The sequence below is a fragment of the Onthophagus taurus genome, chromosome 11 (assembly GCF_036711975.1).
Source record: "Onthophagus taurus isolate NC chromosome 11, IU_Otau_3.0, whole genome shotgun sequence".
In the NCBI taxonomy this organism is placed as follows: domain Eukaryota; kingdom Metazoa; phylum Arthropoda; class Insecta; order Coleoptera; family Scarabaeidae; genus Onthophagus; species Onthophagus taurus.
In genome coordinates this window covers 8,962,800-8,986,708 of record NC_091976.1, presented here as the reverse complement: position 1 = coordinate 8,986,708, position 23,909 = coordinate 8,962,800, and the positions used below count along the sequence as shown (strand labels likewise).

General features: G+C 33.7%; 2 protein-coding genes across 2 annotated transcripts in view; one reads left to right on the top strand and one right to left on the bottom strand.

Annotated features, from left to right (window-relative positions):
- LOC139431881 (ras-related and estrogen-regulated growth inhibitor-like) overlaps positions 1–23,909 on the bottom strand; it is a 70,805-nt gene that overhangs the window by 10,266 nt on the left and 36,630 nt on the right. The window contains exon 2 of the mRNA XM_071200122.1: positions 1,039–1,159. The gene's annotated coding sequence lies outside the window, so the exon portion shown is untranslated. The remainder of the gene's footprint in view (positions 1–1,038; positions 1,160–23,909) is intronic.
- Positions 21,196–22,149, top strand: LOC139432060 (uncharacterized). Its single transcript, XM_071200398.1, has one exon. The coding sequence runs from the start codon at positions 21,196–21,198 to the stop codon at positions 22,147–22,149; it is 954 nt and encodes a 317-aa protein (XP_071056499.1).

Sequence of the window (23,909 nt, the reverse complement as noted above, 5' to 3'; positions counted from 1 at the left end):
CGAATACAACTTAACGAATTTCGTAAAGGAATCGATTGCCACCAAAACGTAACAATAACCTTTTTTCGTTTTTACGAACGGTCCACAGTGATCCCAATGAATCCTTGCAAATGGTCGCTTGGTTACAGGTAACGGATGAAGAAACCCTGGTTGTCGTCCTCTGGGTTGCTTGTTCATCAAACAAACAAAACAACTCGCAATGTATCTTCGAACATACCTCTTCATTCGCGGAAACCAATAATTTCTCTTGATCCTGGCTACTGTCCGATCAACTCCAAAATGACCGTCGTTATCATGAAATCTTACTACCATTGACTTCCAAAGAATCCCCCTACTCTACTCACCCTTCTTGGACTCTTGAAAAGATAAATTTGTGAGCTGTTGTGGGCTCAAGTGTTAACTTTGTCCTCAAGTAGTGTTTTGCCTGTGCTCATTTTTAATAATTATTAATATTTGTTTTAATTAGTTGGTAGTATTTTTTTAATAATAAGTAGTTTCTTATATTGGTTTTTAGTTTAGTTGAGTAGTTTTAAACTTTTGGTAGTAGATTACATTATTTGTACATTTTTTGTATTTTTTATTTGTATTGTAGATATTTAATTAATTAATAGATTTAATCAATTAGTTGTTTAGTTTTTTTAGGTAGTAATAGTTGTAGAATTATGACCTCCAAGGGAACTTATTGTATTGTCCCGATGTGCAGTAGTACATCAACAATAAAAAAGATAAGAATGTTTAGAGTACCAAAAGATGGTGACAGGTATGTACTTTATGAAAGCAAAAGTTTATAAAGAAGTTTAAAAAAAATGGATTAATTTTAGAGCAATGAAATGGTTAATTGGATATAACCGGCTGGACCTGAAAAACAAAACCCCATTACAATTGTACACCAATTACAGGGTGTGTAGTCTGCATTTTAAGATGTCCATGTTTACTTCTCCTGAATTAAGTAGATACTAAGTACTAAGTATTACCTACTGCCGTTCCGACCGAATTTAGTTTTACATGTACATTACCTGTAGATGAAAAATTACTTACCAATTTTTAGATATAGTTATTACTCCAGGTAATAAGGAAACTGTTGCTCCCCCTGCTGAGGAAACTATTGCTCCCGCCGTTGAGGAAGCTACTGCTTCAGTTATTGAGAAAGATGTAGTACCTGGTAAGATGGAAAATAATTTACAATTTAAATAATTTTCTATAATGATTTCAGTGAAATAAGAATTTTTATTTGTTATAGATTGTTCTTCAACGTCAATAAGATCTTTAACTTCCTGTGAAGTAACAACAACACATACTGGTAAAGTATCAAATCCATCATAGTTTCTCTATAAAACCCTGTATGTACTTTGAAATACTTACTTATCATGTTTAAATTTCGATACTTATAATACACATTTTAAATATTTATGCATATTTTAACTTTTAAGTATGCCTGGCTTTCGGATTCAAACCCTATGCTAATTGTATGTCGAAGTAAAAGAAACAAATTTTTTGTTTTGTTTTTGTTTTAGTCATAAAAAAAACTATTAAAATTTCGACATCGATCTTTCAAACTGTATAATATGATTTAATTATGGCACATTACTTTTTAAACACTCTTTTACTTTCCAAAGTAACAACTCTTATCTTTTTTAAACAGCTACACAGACGCACAAATTCTTGTCCTGCAATACGCCACGGAAGCAGAGGTTACGGGCTGCGTTGAGTGATGCCCGCAAAGACAAGTTAAAGGCCAGGAGACTAGTTGACCAATAAGGGCCAACAAGGGGAAAATTAAGTATTGACGAATTCGAGCGAAATTGCGATACTTTATTACCTGCGAACCTCGCCTCGTTTATCAAAGTGTAATTACGTATATGCACATCGAAGGGTAAAGGACGGCGATATCCCGCTGCCTACAAAGAATTTGCACTGCAGTTATATTTTTTGGGACCACAGTGCTATCGTTTTTTAATGACATTGTTTTATTTACCAACGCCGCGAAGTTTATGCCGTATGACGGAAAAAATTAAATTTTTATCGGGATTGAAAAATGAGGACATGTGGACAGGGCTGGAATTGAAGATACGTACAATGAGCGATGAAAATAAAACAGCTATTATTTGCATTGACGAGATGTCAATAAAAAGAAATTTGTAGTACTACATCGCCAGAGATGAAATTATAGGTTTTATAGACGATGGAGAGAATAAAAATTACATTCCAGCTAATAATGTCAGTGTAATAATGGTAACAGGTCTTCACAGCAGCTGGAAATTACCTGTAGGGTACTTCTTGGTAACGCAATTTAATGCTGTTCCATTGAAAACCGCATTGGTAGCATGCATTAAAAAACTTAAAACTGTCAACATTAATGTGAAAGCTATTGTAACTGATGTCAATTAAAAAATTTATTAGGGGTATCGCCAGAAAACCATTTTTTGATATGGATGGAGAAATTGTAATATATATATATTTAACACCCCACATTTATTGAAGGCCACAAGAAATAAGTTGTTGAAAAGTCACTTTAATTTTCATAATAAGAAAACATCGTGGACATACATAGAAGAATTTTATAAAAAAGATTGCGAACAGACAAACGGACTGGCGCCCAAATTAACTAACGCGCATATAAATCCTTCCAATTTTGAAAAAATGAAGGTCAAATATGCTGCACAAATAATTAGCGACACCGTGGCTAGTGGCTTGGAAACGTACATGGTTCTAGGTATTATTTCAGCAGAAGCAATCGGAACCATTGAAGTAATAGATAAATTCAACAAATTATTCGATGTGTTAAATTCAAGAAACTTTAACGAAGACGACCTAAAGTATTTAAATATAATAAATGATTTTGTTGTCAGTATTAGGATAACGTCTAAAGATGATAAAGTAATCAACAATTCAATGAAATTTTTAACATCGTGGTTGATAACCATAAATGGCGTGAAGAAATTATGGGATTTATTAAAGGTTAATAAACTACTAACTACAAGAAATTTAAACCAAGATTGCCTAGAAAATTTTTTTGGGCGTATTCGACAGCAAGGGGCAATAATATTAATCCAACCGCCATCCACTTTGAACGAGGTTTCAAGAAGATTTTTTGCCAATCTTATTTTCAAAAGGGAAGCGAAAATTGCGCTGATGATTTCAGTAAATTTTTGCTGAAACTTACTGATATACAGACGGGAGATAAGGTGACTCAGATTGCTGAAGTGCCGCGCGAAGAGAGGGATCCCTTCTTTAATATTGATACAGACTATCGTAATCAGGATTTACCAGCACAAAATGCGTTTACGTATGTATGTGGTTACCTTATAAAAAAGGCCTTTGGAAAACATAATTGCGATTCATGCAAAGTATCTCTCTTGAGTGAAGAAGTTTTAGAAAGTGCAAAACTTTTTATGTATTTTAAGGCCAAAAACACAAATCATACATACGGAATGTTACAAAACCCTAGTACTGTACTTTTACAATATACAGGGTCATCCACGACGACCGTCCATTAGAACTATACGGTGTTCTGTCCAAAATAAAAATTTGAAAATTTAGTTTTAAGTATTATCAATTGCGTTCTCTTTGACTAAAATATTTTCAGATTTCTAGCACTTCCGGTTATACCGGAAGTCGTCACCTACTTTATTTTTTAAATGGAACACCTTATATATTTTCAGATATTTGGATTTGTCTGTCTTGAAGGTTTATGAGTAAATTTACTTTTTGCAATTTGATTCGGCCGTTCTCGAATTATTCGAATTTTTCTAGAAAAATGTACTCCAGCAGACATTTGTTCAAAAAATCAGAGAACACTCGATTTTTGGCATATCAATTTAGGATTCAGAACATGCTTAAGCAACATGATGGAGTCTGTTTTAGTGCCGAGTACGGCTGTATAGAACGTTTGGTCACTTTTCTATGGCACGTTAACTTTCCGAAACTTGGAAGTACCATAACATCATTTTTTTAAATGGCACCCCCCATATTTTATTACTTTGTCGTCTTCGGTGTCTCATTTTACATCTTTTATATCCCATATGTCCTATACCTAACATTTATAGTTTGGGAGATAATTGGGGTTTATTGAAAAATGCACACATATCATACAAATATCTTTATTTACTGTGACAACAAATTTACAATAAAATGTCCTCAAACAAGAAAAACAAAAAAATGTATTATCAATGTTAATTCTTATCAATTTCATTCACTGCCTCCCTAATAAATTCCTCAAAAGTGTAAAATGCACTTTCAATTAAGTGTTTTTTTATAATTATATTGAATTTACTTCTTGACATTGCCGCAATGGAGGGTGGAACGATGTTGAAAAATTTTGGATCCCAATAGTCCATCGATTGTTGTGTTCTTGAGAGTCGGTGATATGGTGTAGCAAGTTGATAGCAAGATCTAGTTGCATAACTATGTGATTCGCCGAGTGTTTGGAAAGTATTCCTATTATCGTACACGTACATTAACATCGTATGTATGTATATACTTGGTAGGGTAAGTACTTCTTCTCTAATGAAATACTCCTTACAGCTATCACGCCGTCGCAGATTACAGAGAGCCCTAATTGCTGACTTTTGTATTTTAAATATTCTATGGAACTCAGTTGACTATCCCCAGAATAGAATTCCGTATGATGCCACGGACTAGAAGAGGTTGAAATACGACATTTTGGCGGCTTGGTGTGTAGCTATGCTTTTCAAACGTCTTATGGTGAAAACCGCTGTTGATAACTTCTTTGATAGGGCCTCAATATGATGGTGCCAACCCAGCCGTCCATCGAGATGTAACCCGAGGAACCTCGCCTTACCGACACGATTTTCTGCTTTTGTGCTGAATATTATGCTTTCTGTTTATTGTGATTTAGTTGCAGATTATTACTTTCAAACCATAACTGCGCTTCGTACATTGCATTGATAGACTTCTGTTTTAGTTCACGCTTGTCTTTACTTTTTACAATGATTGATGTATCGTCCGCATATAAGCCAATTTCTTCATTGACCGTGGGAGGCAAATCATCCTTGGGCACACCTTGTTTTATGTTTAATAACTTGGAATTTTTATCTTTCCATTGAACGTATTGTTGGCGTTCGGAGAGGTATGAGTTTAGGAGTTCTAGTTGTACTCCTCTTATGCCATAATATTCCAGCTTGTCTAAAAGTATGTTGTGGCTTACAGTATCAAACGCCTTGGTAAGATCTAATAAGTTGATTTCCACTAGTTCTTTGTTATCAAGTGCTTCTGTAATAAAATTTATGACATTCATCATTGTCATAAACAACAGTGTCAGCAGCTGTTGTTACCGATTTTTTCCGTCTGTATCCATGTTGGCAAGTTGTCAATAGGTTAAATTTTTCTAGGTAGTCAATCAAACGATTTGCTATAATTTGCTCAAATATTTTTGAGAAAGCTGGTAATATAGATATCGGTCTGAAATTGTCACATTGATTGCTATCACCTTTTTTGTGTACTGGTAGAATTTTTGCAATTTTTAGTTCATTTGGAAAACATCCTTCATTCACGCATTTGTTTAAAACCTTGGATAGAGGTGACGCTATCACATCGACAACTTGTTTTAGGAGGTTGGTACTAAAGTGGTAGGTGTCTTAAGTGTTTTTGTTTTTTAGGGATTGCACAATATCTATAATTTCAATTGGCGTTATTTTCTTAAAGTAGAATGATCTTTTATTATCTATTTTATGGTTTTGAAGTAAAGTACCGTATAGATGTGTATTATGGTGATCATTTTTTGCTTTGTTACTCAAATTTATAAAAAAAGTGTTCATCTCCTCTGCCGATAGTGTTGATTCCTCTCCGTCTGCCAATTTCTTACCAACGCGTTCACTATTGATGATATTCCAGATTGCTTTCGATTTATTTGATGAATTTGATATAAAGTTTTCTTTTTGTTTTTGTTTTTCTGTTGTCACAGTTTTTATGTAAGTATATTTTAATTTCCTATAGATATTGTATGCTTCTGGACTACCTCCTGCCTTTACTACGATATACATGACATCAAGAGTATTTTTCAATGCGTTTAACTCAGGTGTGTTTATTGTATATTTTTTATCTTTGCGTTGTAATATGTATTTTTCAGGGAAAAATTTTTCAGTAAAAATGTTTAGGTCTCCCAGTGGAGAACGGTATATAGCTATTAGTAGTGTTTTGTTTTCCACTATTTCAGCGACAGCCACTTCGATGTTGACTTCCGATGATATAGGTATTAAATCTGGGCATTCCTTGGCCTGTATGTTGCTTCTGACCAGGATTGCTACCCCACCATGTGTCCTATTCTGTCGGCAGAATGCAGCGGCTATACGATAATTTGTTATGTTTACGTTATGTGGTATTTCAGCATTTTGAAAATGTTCTGTTAAACTAATATAATCAATTCCTTCTGTATTCAGAAATTTCTCAAGTGCGTCTATTTTCTTCGTTAATGATTGTATATTAAAATTTATTATTTTTTGAGTTTTTATACTCGAGAATGTCTTATTTCCTTTTTCTGTTAGGTTTTGTGGGTGCGTCTGTAAATCTGTTCGAAAAAACGATTCACTCTGGTTCCCGTCGGCCACTATAATTGTTTCAGGTTGAATTTAATTTTGATTTGTTATTACTTTATTTTGTTTTTTTTATATACTTTTTTTTTGTGTATGGGATTTCCAGGAAGACCAGGACGCCATAAATTGGCTTACTGATGGAAATACCCTTTGGCAAACTCTATACTTCGTTATTTTAGGCCCACTTTTACCACCTCTAGTTAAAGTGGTTGTTAACTTTAACTAATGGTTAGCGCAAAAATCGGCTTTTACCACCATATTTACCTTGTTGATAGCGCTAACTAATAGTTATTTTCGGTCTATCCGTAACTATCATTGATAAACTTGGTTGAAGGTATTTTTAACCAGATGGCGTAACATAAATCTAACCTAAAATCATAATAAACGCTTACGTTCGCTCAAAACTCCATAATAGTGATTAAAACGGTGTTATTGTCGTGTTATAACAGTGTTACACAGCGATAGAATAAAAAATCATGGATTTCGAAAGGTTTGAAATTGATGAGCAAGAAATCTTGGAGAAAATTAATTATCTATTTCCCATTCGAGGTGAACGCGTAATAAAAGACAGAATAGACCACGCCCGCCATCAAACTAATGAATTTATTAAAAGATTTCGATTATCAAAGGAATGTGTGTTTTCACCACATTTTAGCACAAATTGATAATGACATCAAACCACGAACGAGGAAGTATTATATATGTATAGCACCTAGTTTTTATCAGTAGAAGAATTAATAATTAATTTTTTTTAGAAATTTTGTAATCCCCGTTTCAAATAGATTGTTGCTTACTTTAAGATTTTGAGTTTGCTACAGGCAACATGTTATTGGGTGTAGCTGATTTGTGGAATCGGCGAATCATTAGCTTCAGGTCAATAATAGAAGATTAGTAGTTATCAATTATTAATAATAATAAACTTTATAATTATAAAAAATAATAAAAAAAAACGTTATTTACAATAAATATGTACATTATTATTATTTAAATATCGTCAACAAGTATTTAAAAAATAGATTAACTGTCTTTATCTTTTCTTAATTTTTTTATCTCCACTTCTTTTTTCAATTTTATCACTTCCACCTCTTTCTTTCTCATTTTCTAACATTAATGTTGTTAACTCTAATGTTTTCTTTAATAACTTGTTATAGGTATCCGGGACAGCTTTATTGGACACTACACCATATAAAGCAGATCAATTTTTTGTAAATACATGGTAGGTTAGTTAGTATTTTGATTGTACTTTTACTTTTCCTTGTTGTTTGCAAAACCCAAATGTTATTTTCCACGTACTAACGTGCCTATTTTTATTTTCGAGGACATTTTTATGATCCGCCACCAAGTCTAGTAAAAGTGTTATTTCTTCAGGTTTAAAATTTGCCCCCCGAATACGCTTTTCAGCCTGATTTGCGGTTTTTATTTTTTCGTGATCGTTAATTGCCACTAACAGAACTGACAGGTTTATGAGAATTACTCGCGAATTACCGACGGACAAAGGAGATAGAAACCTGTAATACCTCTTTTACACGTAGTCACCAACAGTCATTATAATATTCCCCTAGATTTTTACGTTAACTACTACATAGCCTATCCATTAGTTAGATCGAAATGGTAAAAGTCGTTTCGCAGTTAACTAATAGATAAACGTTATCTTATAGTTAGACTAACGACCAGTTTAACTAGAGGTGGTAAAAGCGCGCCTTAATGTATTACTTATATTGTAGTATTCTTTTATGCCAATAAACTATTATTATTATTATTATTAATACTCTTGGAAGGTTCTTCGAGTACTCCGTTCCTTTACACCTTAGGAAAAACTTATTATTAAGAGGCTACTTTACCATACAGCTCGGCAAATTACAAAAAACATACATTATTTATGAAAATATTTGGATGAAATTTTGTACATAGCTTCTTCTAACAATTCTACATAACGCATGGTGAAAATTTTTAAAGTTTTCCAAAAAAAGGGGTTTTTTTCCTCAATATTATACAATTTGGTCGTTCTTTTTTAGCTTGCATGATAGTATACTTGAAAATAGTAATATTTTTCAAATAAATTTTTTCAAAATTTTTAGTTATAAAGGAATAGTTTGTAATTTGCTAAAATTGCAAAAAGGTAGCGTAAAAATGAATATTTTCCGTCAAGATTCCCACGAAATATTACCACCGCGTTAGTCCCGCCTCTTGCCGACTGAGCGGCGCTTACATCGACTCTCTTCATCGAAGCTCCTTGTTTTATCTATTACTTTTTAATGTGGTAGAGAAAATAATCATTTCCAAAAGTACGTTTTAAACTTTATTTTCCGTGATTTTCTACTAATGATTGTGTAATTTAACAAAATTTTTGAATTTATAGTCAATAGTTGTTATTTTATTGTGTACTATAGTGTTAGTTTAATTTAGTTTGTGTAAAGTTTTTATAAACAATGGGTAAGTATGTTCATCTAAAAAACTACCCCTTAGCATTTAAAGATGTTCTCGAAAAAGGAGTAATAGACGGTAATAATTTACGATATAAATTTTTATAAAATCTAAAATTTCATATTTTATAGTCCGAGATTCAATTGAAAAATGTATTCATTCCGAAAGGTAAGTTAAATTTTATTAATTTTATTGTATAAACTGTGGCACACATAAAAAGGACTTATTTAAAAAGAATAAACCATCACAGTAAAAATTAAAACGATACATTATTTGAAGCGATACCATAAGATAAATAATACAAATGATGCAGAACCAAATACTGATGGTGGAGAATAATTCATTCAACTGCAACAAAACTCGCATTAAATTTATTAATGAGTCAAAAGCAGGGCTTAGCAGCTCATTTCTTTTATGTTTTATGTGCGGGATAAAAAAGAAGCTTACACTGAAGAAAGCAAAGAGTCTATTGAGATAAACTCTGCTGTTGTTTCTGTTATCTGTCGGTACCGGATATACACAGGCTGAAGAATTATTGTTATGTGTTTGTTATTTATGTTAACAAAAACATTCCAAAAATATCAAGAAACCGCAAGTGACATGGCATAGCAGTCTATGAAGAACGCAGGTAAAGAAGAATTAATTTAGTTACAGCTTCAGGAAAAGTAAATAAAGACTGAATAAAGACTGTAAACGCTAAACGCTCGAACAACATCAATTACGATGCATCATCCGGAGTGGTACTGCTATAAAATAATTGTATACAATAAAATAAAATACTCGTGTATACAGAGTAATTCAGGTAGGTAGCGAAAGCCGATCAGGGTAATGATAGCAATTCGGTTATAATTTATGAGGGACATTTCACACGAAGAATATAAAAGAAAGAAGAATTTATTGGAAACTTGCAAGATGGATGCATTAACAGAAATAAAATACAAATTCTTACCAGAAGCTAAAGTACCAATCAGATATGGATCCAAGAAAGGTATCTGTGCCTAACTGCATCGAGATTTGGTGATGTATGTAGGATGAGAAATGACACGTCTTGCTTAAATAAAGTTAAATCAATCTTGTACTCGAAATTTGCTAGAAATAATAACACTAAACATGGCCAAGACTATGAATGGCTTGCATTAAAAAAATTTGAAAGTAAATATAACTTGCCAGCAAACTCTTGAGCTCTATTCATCCGTAGGATGTATGGATTCTTAGTTGCAAGTCCAAATGAAACAATAAAAAATGAAAATGCCATCGTCGAGGTGAAGTGTCCAGCGAATTTCAAGAGCTTACATCTATTCAACGATGGCAAATTAAAATTTTCTAAAGATTTTTCTAGTCAGGGCTGTTTTATTTATTACACTATTAGCCATATTTTGTATACTTCAATCATTATTTAATATTATTATTAATTAGGTATTACATATTATTTCATTTACTTATACAAGGTGATGCAGACCATGCAGTCCATTTTTTAAACAGAAATATTAAAAAAGTTCGAATGAAAAGTAATAATATTCATAAAGGAACCACATTTATTCAGCTATTTTTTCTTTAATTTTTGTAACTACCTGTGTTTTCAAATAAAATTACTTACACGGTTACTCTGAGACACCTGTATATCAAACGAACGCATAATAATACAACAAAGATATAATTTATAAATGTTGTACCGAACTTTTCACATTCCCTGTATTGCAAATATATCTATTTTAATATAAAATGAAGTTATAAATGTTATTTTCGTTTCAAAATGGTATAAATGTTTTATGCCTCGCAAAATTATTTATTGCATTTGAAATTGATTTTTGCCTTACATTCAATTGAATTATAAACCCATAATCTTAGATGTTCTCAACTTCTTTCTCTAATTTCTCTATTAAAAAATTAATATTCTATTCATATCGAAAAAAAGCGTTAAAAAACTGATATTTGCGTAATGTAAATTGTTGTGAACCAAAATACTTAAAAAAACAAACGTAGTAAAAAGGTGGGCTACGACTACGATTATTAATAAAAAATCAAAATAATAAATAAATTGGAAAGTCAATAAAAAGATTGATTGTAATCGTAATTAAGAAAAATTGTTAATAAACAATAATATTTAGAAGAAGTCGTTTAATTTCTTCATTAACAACATCGACGAGAAAAAGAATCGTAATAAAATAAACACGATGTTTTTTTTATCTATAAAGGGTCGGGCCTAGTAGAAAATAAACTCCGCCTCGTTGCTTCCGAACGTCCGTCGTCCGCGCCCCTCAGAAACTGACCGACCTGGTAAAGTGGGCTCTTAAATCAAAGTCTTCTCAATTTATTCCCACCGTCCCCATTTTCTGACCGTGTTTAAAATTAATAAACTGCTCTCCTATTTGATTATTTTTATTGGTAATAAAGTTTATGGTTATTTGTTTCTCGAATTTTGTTGTTTTCTTCTTTCCCTTACCGAAAACTTGGCTTCTCCGACTATAACCCCAAAAGCTACTTGGAGGCGAAAGAGTTCCTTAACTCTCTAATAATAAAGTGGCGCCCGAAAACCGTCAACAATCCGTCAAGCGCCAAAGTCGACCTTTTCTAGGACCGTACCAGAAAAGGGACGTCATATTATAATTCGTTTGACTAGTTTCAAACTTAAAGTAATCAATAGTTAACAAAAATGACTGAGGCCGGGACTTTATTTTAATATTAATTACTTACTCGTTAAAAGTTAAAAGTTACATCCAGCTCTTCAAAAAACATTTATAAGATCGACAGATCATGTTGAAAAAATTTTATAATTCCAAAGTATATTACAAAAATCCAGTGAAATTTTGATGACTAAATTAAGAAACAAAAAAGCAGATTTATCGAATAAATTTAAAATAAATAACATCTCAAAACACCATTTTCATCCAAGAATCACTAACTTATCCAACACCACATTCACCAACAAAGAATGGGAATAACTAAACAAGGATCATAAACAAGGTCATAAATACAGCATTACACCACAAGAACACAGCCTACCTAAAATTTCAATAGAACTAGAAACAGCAGCTAAGAATACTACCGATGAAGAATACTTGAGAAAAGACCTTATCGACTGGCTAAAAAGAAAAGAGAGAGAAACAAACAAGAACACAACATCTACAACCATAATTGATGAAATAAACACCTTACGGAAGATTAAACATAAAATTAAATCTAACGGTGGCTACACACGTAACTGCAAACTTGACAAGCATGCATGATCAATCTTTTTGTATAAGCATGTAAAATTTCTCTTCGACACCAAACGATAGAAGCATGGTATAAAAATATAAGGTAGAACCGAAAGGATTCGATTTTTCAACCGTTCTGCGCAGATCGTCGTCTAAACGTCACAGCTTAATGGCGCCATACTAACTGTAGTTTTGTTGTCAACGTTTAGTTTATGTAATTTATAATCTGTAATAAAGCTTATTATGATTATTGTTATTATTATTGATATTGTTATTATTAATATTATTATTCCCCTTATTTCTCAAACTTAGAAACTTAGAGATGTTTTCTTATGAGTACACATTGATATGGGAAGGTGTCGCAACATTTCGTGAGCGCATGTTGGTCGTTTACTTGTATCTAAACTTGTAGCTTAGCATAGGTATTCTTCGCGTTGGACTTCTTTACATTTGGTAACGGTCGTAAAGTACTTATCTTTATTTTCTGCTAGGTACGGTTGGGGGATGTTGAGAATAAGATAATGGGATTGTTGTTTAATAGGTAATGGAATTAAGTGATAATACTGGTAGGTTGTCATTTCAATGACAGGAAATTGTAACAAGAAGGTGAGAATGTGGCCCTTCATGTACACTTTTACTGTTATGGTCTTTTCTATTTGGTATAAATTATCATCGGTCGAAGTTAATAGAACTCGTTGTTCGACTAGTGAAGACTGAATGAAACGTAAATCTTCCAACAGTTCCTGTGCCGGGATGATCGTCGGATGGTATGTTTGCAATTTAGCGAATGTTTTTGCTGTTGCTAGATGATCGACGATTATTAAGGCAGAGTGAACGGCTACTTGTTACGGCTTCTGTTATCACTTTGTCGTATTTCTCAGCATCTTCTGCATCTAAATTACCAGATACTGCTTTTATAATTGAACCCAAGAACTTCATTGCTCCTCTGCGATATCTGGTTGTCGGGATGAGTTGTTGTTTTCCAAAGATTAATTGTTGTAGCAGATTTTTGATATTCCTCATAAGGGTCAGGAATGCTGTTTGCTCGGTACCGTTTTCTATTGTTTCCACAAATTTCAGTTCGCCATATTCTTTTGTTAATTTGTCAATTTGTATCGCTAGTGGTTCGAGGTCACACTGTACCACCGTTGTTCATTGGCTGACCTGGTTTTTGGCTGTTCCCAGATGTAATGGAAATAAAGGGCCGTCTAACGTTGTTATTCGGACGTTGGGTCTTGCCCAGGAGCATCTGAAACAATACCGTGTTTAAGATGTCTTGTATGGTATGTCTGTACTCCTCTTCTACTTTGAACTTCTACTGTGCTATTATCATTTACTTTGATAATGCTGTATGGTCCAAAGTAGGGTTTGAAAATTTTATTGCTTTTTGTTATATTTTCTACGTATACCTTTTCTCCAATTTTCCATGTTGAAACTCTTACTTGTTCTTGTTGTTTTTTTTGAGTTTTTAGTTTCCTGTTCTCGTCTTTTTTCTCTAAGCTTTGGTACATAATTGCCATTCGACTTTTATGTTTGTCTATAATATCTTGATACGTCGGGGCATCGTAAAATAGGTCGAGTGGATTTCTCGTTTTTGTATGGCCAAAAAGTGCTTCAAATGGAGTCATTCCTGTTGCGCTATTGATGGTGTTATTGTATGCAATTGTAGCAGATCGAATTTTCTTTTTTTTTGTTACACCGGGATCTTCATAAAGGCATCTCAGATGTTCTAGTAAGGTAGAATGGAATCTCTCTACATTAGCTTGACTTCCGGGGTTCTTTGCCGTACCGAAGTGCAAAGTGATTCGATGTTATACGGCCAATTCTTTTACTACTTGGTTGTTAAACTCTGATCCTTTGTCGAAACGAATTTCTCTCTGGATTCCGTAGTAATTAAAGTAGTCCAGAAATGCTTCGATAATATCTATTGGATTTTTACTTTTTTTACTCCAAAACGTGTAAACCAGTCTACAATTGTTAAATATTTATTGTTTGCGAAAGAGAAAGTATCAACAAATAATTTTTCGAATGGGGCGTCTGGAGTTTCAGTTATCGGTAATAATGGTACATCGGGTCTTCGATTTAGCCCTGTTATATGTTTCACAGGCTTTAATAACCTTGGTGATTGTTTCCTCCATTTTCGACCACCAGTATTTCCGTTTGAGATGTTCTAAAGTTTCTTGTATCCCACGATGGTTCGTCATTCCTTTGTGATACGTTATTACTATTTCGATCTTCTTTACTTCATCTGAAATAACTTCCGCTCGTCGTAGGCACCTGCTTATCCGTGGTCCTCTATCTGACATTCCATTATTATAAACGTTACACATTTATTGATAGAGCTCGTCGACAGACGTGTAAATATAAAATGTTTTATTTCCAGCCATGTACTTTTTATATAAATTTAGAATGTGCTCATATTGGTTTCTGCTGGGATTCGTACCAAGTGTATGGTGTTATCTCCTCTTGTTTTGATTGTAATTTCTAATCCATTTCCCAAACTCTTTGTTATAGTGAACTGCGTCTTTTTGTTGTCAATAATAGTGTCCTGGATTTCAATCGATTTCTTTGCCTCTACTGTCTGTGTAGTATGAATAGTATTATTGTCAGAATTTTCTTTGTTTTCTTCTATCCAGACAACTAAGATCAACACGTCGATCTTAGTTGTCTGGTTGGTCTATCCGATATTTGTATTTCTGTTCGAGCAATTCCTTGTCCTGTAGCAGGGATAGCTGGAGGTGCAGGTGAGTCAATCAGTGCAATTGACATTTCGCTCGCTATTTCTAATAATTCTGTATCGTCAAAATTTGGTAGAATGCTATCTAGATCGGTCTGTGTAATTACATTCAGATCGTTTAATGTAATTCTCGATAACGCATCTGCGTTCGTGTTGGCTTTGCCCTTTTTATAAACGATGTCAAAATCGTACTCTTCCAACTTTATTCTCCAGCGCATTAGTTTGGAGTTGGGCTCTTTTAACGACCAAAGCCACACTAACGGACTATGATCCGTGAAGATGGTAAACTTCTTTCCATACACATACGGTCATCGCCAAAAGTTCTTTCTCCGTATTCGTGTATCTCCTTTCTGTCTCTGAGAGTGTTCGAGACGCGTAACAAATAGGCTGATCTTTTCCAATTATGCCCTGTGAAAGAACAGCTCCAAGAGCGATATCTGACGCATCTGTTGTCACAATAAATTCTTTGGAAAAGTCTGGGTATCTTAGTATAGGATCATTAGTAAGTAATTCTTTACACTGTTCGAATGCGGCTATATATGTTGAATCTTCGATGTTGATTTTAGCGTTTTTCTTTAGACAAGATGTAAACGGCTTGGTAATCTTGGCGAAATCTTTAATAAATTTACGGTAATATCCCAGTAGTCCGAGAAAACTTTTAATTTCGGTTTTTGTTTTTGGTAGGAGGAATTGTATCTAATTAATATTAGAATAATAATTAATTTCTTTCTTGAGAAATTCGCATTTTTGTAGGTTAATTTTAAAATTAGATGAATTTAAACGGCCGAAGACTTTAATTAGTTTTTGTATATGCTCTTGCAGTGATGACGTGTAAATAACGATATCATCGAGATATACCAGGCATGTGTCTTCTAGTAAACCACGTAAAACTTCGTCCATTAGACGCTGGAAGGTAGCCGGGGCGTTTTTCAATCCGAAAGGCACGTTTAAATTCGAAATGGCCCTGTTCGGTACTGAACGCTGTTTTTTCTCTATCTTCCCGTTCCATTTCGACTTGGTGGTAGCCTGATGCCAAATCGAGGGAGGTGAAATAGTTTGCCCTGCCCAATTTATCTAATATATCGGCAATGTTTGGAATTGGATATTTGTCTTCTATCATTCTTTCGTTTAATCGTCGGAAGTCAACTACCATTCGGTTTTTTATTCTTCCGTCTTTTTGGGTCGTTACGATATGAACAGATGTGTTCCAAAGCGAAACGCTTTCTTTCACGATGACTTGTTGTAGTAATTCCATAGTTTGTATAAGATGATGTTTTATTTTATGACCAAAAGTTAATTGTTGTCCCTCTATATGGAATAAATGTTTGTATTTCGATAATAATGCTTCAAGAGCCTTCTTCTCTTCTAAATTTAGATGATCCAATTTCAAATTCTTTTCAACACCTTTTTCTTGAAGTGACGCTAAATGGTTTTTTTCTATAAAATTACAACCGATATTTATTTCTTCTTCAATTTCGCTTACTGGTTGCACTTCTACGGCGTCGGGTTCAGACGGATCGGGTTTCCATAATTGTTTGTAACAAAAATTTGCGTTTCATGGTTTCTTACTTCGACGAGTGCTTCCGGGATAATTACGTTGTCTGTATCATCTTTCATTACAGGAAACAAAGCTAAGCCATTTTCAATGTTAGTGGCCTGAAAACTCATTAATGACTGCGAGTATGGTTTAATTGTTTGAGTATTGTCAATTTTGTAAGGAATTGTATTATCTGTAACAATGATTTGTTTCTTTGTATCAAGCAAAGCTCCTAATTTTGTTAACAGATCGAAACCAAATAAACCATCAAATGTACGTAAAAAATCAAAGCATACAAATAAATGATATTCCGGTGATTTAAAGATGTTAGGAAGCGGTGCGTAATCCGCGCTTCTTGTTTTTTCAACTCCGTGAGGTGTTCTTATATTAAATTCCTGAGTATCGCATGCTTAAACCGATTTAACTTCTTCATATAACTTCGAATTGATAAGAGAACATTCTGCTCCCGTATCTATAAGAAATCTTAAGCCTTCAAATTCGACGTAGGATAGTAACGGATCTTGTGAATAGGCTTTGTTCGAAATCGTTACGTTAATTGCTCCTGAGACGTGTCCTGGGGAAAATCCTGCGTCTCAACGTCTTCTGTGTTGTCGGTTGTTTCTGATGGAAGCTCAATATTATTTGACATCCATTGTCTCTTTGGGGCTGGTCGGTTGATAGTTGAGGCTGGACGTTTGTTACTATTGTCTATTTCCATCGGTGTTGGTCTAAATGGTTGTTGTTGAAATTGTGCCGGGGTTCTCACAAATGGTTGATTGTTTTCTTGTCTGGGATAAAACATTGGACGAGGTGGCAGTATTGCGGGTGGAATAAATTTATTTGGCTGTCCATACTATTGTGGCATAACCATGGGAGGTTTTTGCATCGAGTTTGGACGTTGAGCTACCATGGGATGTGGTCTGATAATGGTACGCATTGGCGATGCAATTGGCTGCCTTATATTAAAAAGAAAACGCTGTTTCTGGGTGTTATAGTTAGTAATTTCCAGGGCGTAACCTTCTGCTGTCTCGATATCGGTGGGCTGTCGTAGTTTAACTTCTAAACCAATGTTGGGATTTATCAAGTCTAATCCAAATAGATAAGTTCTCAGAGCTATCTGGTTGTATTGCTCTTGTTTGAGATTGCGGATCGCCACATTGTTTTCTTCCAAGTTAACCTTAGAAAGAAGAGTGTAAAGAGTTGATTTAATATTATTAGCGTAGCTGGCTGTACTGTCTTCTTTTTGTGGAACCAAACTATTCAAATCATAAACAAGAACCTCTTTGGATCGTTTATCACCGAATGAATGAATTAGAATTTGTTTAAGCTCGGGCCAAGTGGTGGGTGTTTTATTTGCATCCACCGCCTCGCGCGCTTTGGCACGTAGTCTACCCATAAAAATCATTAAGAGTCGTTTAGATGTGCGAATTTCTTCTGGTCTTGCAGGTGCTGTTGGTAAATACTCTTCAATTAAGAATTCGCAGGCATTAATATAACTCTTCAGAGTTATTCTGTCTCCGTCAAAGACTGGTATCAAATCTTGATCTACTTTCGATATTTCTCTTGCCATTTCTATTTCGTTGATTGCCTCCAGTAAGTCGTTTAAATTGTCCAGAGCGTATTAGGTTTAAGTCGCGAAAATGAAAAGGAATAAAAGAATGGCAGAAATAAAGATACTTACAGTACGATAAGAATGAATAAAATTGTTGTCATTGATTCTCTTTTGAGTAGTCCCGGAAATCGATCGGCAATTGGAGAGGATCCAAATTCTTCGGCGGGTTCTACTTTTCTTCATTCTTCTCGTATTCGGTAATAAAGAACTTGAAAGTTCACCACAAGTGTTCCGTAAGTCAGACCGATATTAGGTACGATACAAGATTTAATCACTCGCGTTTACCGGATCCTACTGACTGCGCCAATTATATTATTTAACTGTTATTTAGAGTTTTTTTTTATTAAAAGAACGTTTTAATTATTTAACTTTTATTTAAAACTATAATTTATTACATAAGACTTTATGAATACGGAAGCGTAACTCGAACACCGCGCAACGATTGGAGTACTTCGTGGAGTCGGAATTACAATTCCCCGATATCAAAGTACTCGCAGTTATTTATAACAATTAATTGCTGACGCTTCATACTCGGCAATTACAGTTGTTAAGGGACGGCTACATTTGGTAACTTTATAGGTTGTACCTCAGTTGAAACATATCTAGAAAATTTACCAGCAGCGGAATTGTGTATTGCCGCAGGTATAACGGCGCTATAATTATTTTGTAAAATACAATTATAATAATAATTATAAACTTATTTTCAGCTAATCCAATTATCACTGCTGATGTAGACCTACCAACTGTATGTCAATCCGAAATGATATTGTTACCTCGCACCGAAAATAATAAATTAATAATATAAATTATAAATTACGAAAATTAAACGAAAATATAAATTATAAATAACCTAATGTTATAATATCATTATAATCTCTGCAAAATGAAATAAAATTAAATTTAGTATGTAATAAATTTATTTTTTATTGGGATATATGATGTTATTTTAACACAAGCTTTATTCTTTCTTAATTCTAAAGAAGTTATTATTTATACAGATGATGAACAACTAACTGAAGCTGAACAAAATGCTAAGCTCAAGATAGACATTTCTATACTTAATAAAAAGATAAAAGCACAGAGTTTAGAAATAGATCTCCTTAATAATATATTAAACAAATTCTTTACTCCAGGACAAGTAAAATGCATGAAGTTTAAAAAAAACTTCGTCAAGTGGTCTTCGGAAGATATATTTTCGGCTAAATTTTTACGAAGTGTTAGCCCGAAAGCCCATAGATATTTAAGGAGTGTAAGGAACTATCCTTTACCATCCATTACAACATTGCGGCGATGGGTTTTCAAAATAAAATTTGAGCCAGGTGTATTAACAGATATGTTAACTATTATAAAATATAAATCATATAGTATGACTGAGATGGAACGGATTTGTGTCATTGCTTTCGATGAAGTGTACATTTCAAATAAAATAATGATTGAGAAACGATTGTAAACAGTTGTGGCGCCACACAGGACATTTCAGACTGTAATGGTGAGAGGCATGTTCGCTAATTGGAAGCAACTAGTTTATTATGATTTTGACCAGCCCATGACCAAGGAAATACTACTTGAATTAATAACACAATCCGTTTCTAATATGATTGTAGTAGCTGTGGTGTGTGATCTTGGTCCATCAAATTTATTCCTAAAAAAAACTTCAATATAGGTTGTGATGAAATTGGTTAGAAATAATTTATTTGATAGCGGATTAAGATGTGGAGTTCATGTAGCATCGAAACAATGTATTAAAAAATTATTGGATATCCAAACCGGTGAAATTAAACTCACGCCCAAAATTACTAATTTGCACTTAGATGTTGCTCACCAGCACCGCTAAAATGTTAAACTGGCCGCACAGGTACTGTCACACACGGTAGCACAGGCTTTAAGATGGTGCGGCGAGAAAGGTCTTATGGGTGACGTAGATTGGGAATACACCGCCAAAATCATTAAAATTATAAATGATTGGTTTGACCTGTTCAATACTAAAACAAAATTTTCGAAACAAAGTAATGCCTTTGGTGTGGACATTGACCAACAAACGATTCTTTTAAATAAAGTTAACGAAGAAATAAGAAATATTAAAGTGGGTAAGCGGGCAGCACTTTTACCATTTCAAAGAGCTATAATATTGAACAATAAATTTTTAGTTAATTTATATGATTACCTCCAAAGACAATATAGTGTACAATACATACTAACATATCGCCTCAACCAAGATGTTGTAGAAAACTTCTTCTCGCATATCCGGGCTGCTGGAGCAGCCAATGAACACCCATCAGCTCTTGATTACCAATATAGAATAAGGTGGTATGTAATGGGCAGACACTCGTCTGCTGTATTTACAACATATGAAAATACTAAACCGGACGAAGATGAATCCTTGATTACCATCACAAATGCAGAGGAGTGTTTAACAGATTTTGTTCAAACCTTTAATAGAAATCCGAATTTAGAACAGGTTACGGAAGAACAGAATGTGTTCGCTCCGCTTTAAATTCACATATTTTATTTTGTATTTGTTCACCTCTTCACCCGGAAGAGGTCGTTCTTAAGATCGATAAACGATCGATGGTGACATCGAACAGTCAATCGTTAGCTCTCTGGTGTGAGTCGTAGTGCCCAATTTTTTACATCGTTTCTTGGTACGTTAACCAACCGATATATATTTTCTTCTTCATCTTTAACGATATTCATTTAGTTTTTATTATTTTTTTTAATCAATATAATTATATTTAATTATTCATCTTTTTCATTTATTTTTTCTTAAATTTTTTGGTGTGACCAGCACCTTCTTTTGAATCGCCGACTTATTCGTGCGAACAAATTAATTGGTCCTTCGACCCGGATTCATATCAATTTTATTTCATTTCATTATCTATTTAACCATTTACATCGCATTATCGCTATTGTCCACGCGCTACGTGTTCATCTCGTCACACGACCGGTTCGCATTCGCATTTTTTGCACACTTTCCACATCTGGCGTTCACATATTCTTGTCTTTTCAACATTTTCATTTTTGAAATTTAAATTTATTTATCTTGTTAATTGTTTATTTTCATCATCATGTCTGCCGATGAAAATATTGATAAACTCGTCTTGATCCGTGGTATATTTCTGAATAGATTGATGGAAACAATGGGCGTCGGCCGCAATTTAAAAGATCATCCAGACCAAGAATCAATTTTTATTGCTCCCGCTCTTGATTGTGACGATCCCTATAGCAAATTTAAGGAAATCCATAATGAAATTATTGGTTTAATTAAAGATGATGTTTTCGATACACACGATCAGGTACGTCGTCAAGCCGATTCCGCATATTATTCTATCAAGGCAATCTATTATGATATTAAAAATCGCAATGATGCGATCCAAAACGCCAACCTTAATATTACCGCTGCCTCTCCTAAATTAAACAAAATCACCCTTCCGGTTTTTTCCGGAGATTATAAAGCATGGCCCAGTTTTTACGACTTATTCAGAACGATGGTACATGAAAACACTTCACTGTCAGTTGTTGCTAAGTATCAATATTTATTGACGTCGTTGTCCGGAGAGCCGTTTAATCTTATCAAAGGGTTACCCATGATAGATGCCAATTATTCAATTGCATTCGAAACCTTAAAAAACCGCTATCAGAACAAGAGACAATTAGCAACAATTTATTATAACGAGATACAGAAGTTAACAATTAAACAAGATAACACATCAAAGGCTTTTCGATTGTTGACTGATACCTTTTCAGAAAATTTCGAAGGATTGAAGTCACTCGGATTTCCCGTAGATAAATGGGATTTTTTGTTGTTTAGTATTTTGCTCGAAAAATTTGATATGACTACAAAAACTCAGTTTGAGTTCGAACATCGCAATTTTCAGATACCCACATATCAACAATTGATGACCTTCCTTGAAAGCCATGCTAAAGCTCTGGACTCCGCTAAACTCACTACATCAAATTCCAAAGATGTGAAATTCGCTTCTAAGCTCAATCCATCAAGTTTTGCTACCGAAATAAAATTCAAACAAACTCATTTTGCGTGTTCGTTGTGTAATGATGATCATAATTTAGAACAGATGTCCAAAATTTCATGATAAATAGCCAGAACAAAGATTTGAGCATGTCAATAAGCATAATCTTTGCAAAAATTGTCTGGGAGATCAACATTCAACAAGCAAATGCATCTCAAAAAATACTTGTCGAACCTGCAAAAGGCGCCATCATACGTTATTGCATTTAGACCGTCCAGAGGTTTCCCAAAACCAGCCATCTAAAAGTAATTCTATTCATTCAAATAACACCGTTGGCTCTGTTGTGAATACCATGCTTACCGTAGTTCTACCTGTAGCTGAATTGGACATACAAGACCGGTTTGGTAGATACCATCGTGTGCGTGCTCTGGTCGATTCTGGTAGCATGATCAATTTTATTACTGAAAATTTACAAAAAACTTTACAACTTACAAAAGGCATTCGATCAGTTATGATTGAAGGGTTGAACAACATGCAGTCAAATTGCAATAGCGGGTCCGTTGAATGTATTATTAAGCCATATGACAGCCATCATCCAATATTAAATTTTACAGCCGTTATATCTGAAAATATATGTTCCTATCAACCAAGAACGGCGATTGACATCTCTAGATACTCTCATCTTCGAGATTTAACAATTCCAGGAAGCCAAACATCTCCAGACTCTATCGATCTTCTTTTGGGGGCAGAATTGGTTCCGCATATATTTACCGGAGATCGTCGTATAGGTCAAATGGACGAGCCAGCTGCAGTAAAATCAATTTTTGGTTGGCTTCTGATGGGCAAAAATCCTGATCATCAACATGTTTTTTTGAACAATTATAAAATAATGTTAGATACTATACGCTAGTGAATTTCGGTACATTTTATTGTTCTTTAATGTTCTAATCCTAAACTATCACTTGTAAAGTCGATGCGAAGTAATTGTAAAGATTCGATATCAGATAACCTCAATTTAAATTTTTCAAAATTATTTATTTAAATCTTTATCTACCCGGATCAAACCTATTTAGAACGATAAACTTAACTTGGTTAACAAAGAAAATAATTAATATTTGTATGGAATAATGAAATTTGGATGAAAATTTACAAAATTAATTTGAATATATTGGAAAATTTATCGTTGAGATCAGAAGAAAATGAATGGATATTTGAAAATTGATTTAAAAGAGCATCAAAATTACGAAATATCACGCTAATTATAAATAATTTTAAAAATTTAAAAAATAATTTGACAAATTGAATTAGAGACATTTTAAATGTCAAAGTTGGCTACATTGAAAAAACTAAGACACAAATTCCAAATCCATAAATTTAACCAATCAGGAGAGGTTATTTGGAAATTTAACATCCGAAAAACGGAATTTATCAACAAAAAAGGTGTGCTTCCTGTTGTCTAAAGAAACACACTCATTTTTTTTTTGCTCTGCTGAAAATTAATTAAATCAACGTGTTAACGAGTTTAAAAAAATATATCCGTTCCTGTTCAACTGTGAAAAAACAATTCATCCTGTTCCTATTAAAGAAAAATATCCGTTCCTGTTCAATAATTTCGAAGAAACGATTAAACTCGCTCCTGATCAAGTAAAGCAATTGGTTCCGTTTCTGGTAGAAACCATCATCACTAGTGAAGAGAAAAATTGGTTCCCAATCCTGAATCCAACTGTTCCTGTCACGAAGAAAATATTATTCTGCGTTTGACCTCCAAAGTCCCCATAGAAACAAATTGGCTAAGTAATTTTATGTTATAATTTATTGTTTTTGTTGATACATTTTTTAAAGAAAAAAACTCTTCTTACCTTCAATACGAGAAGTTCTTGATA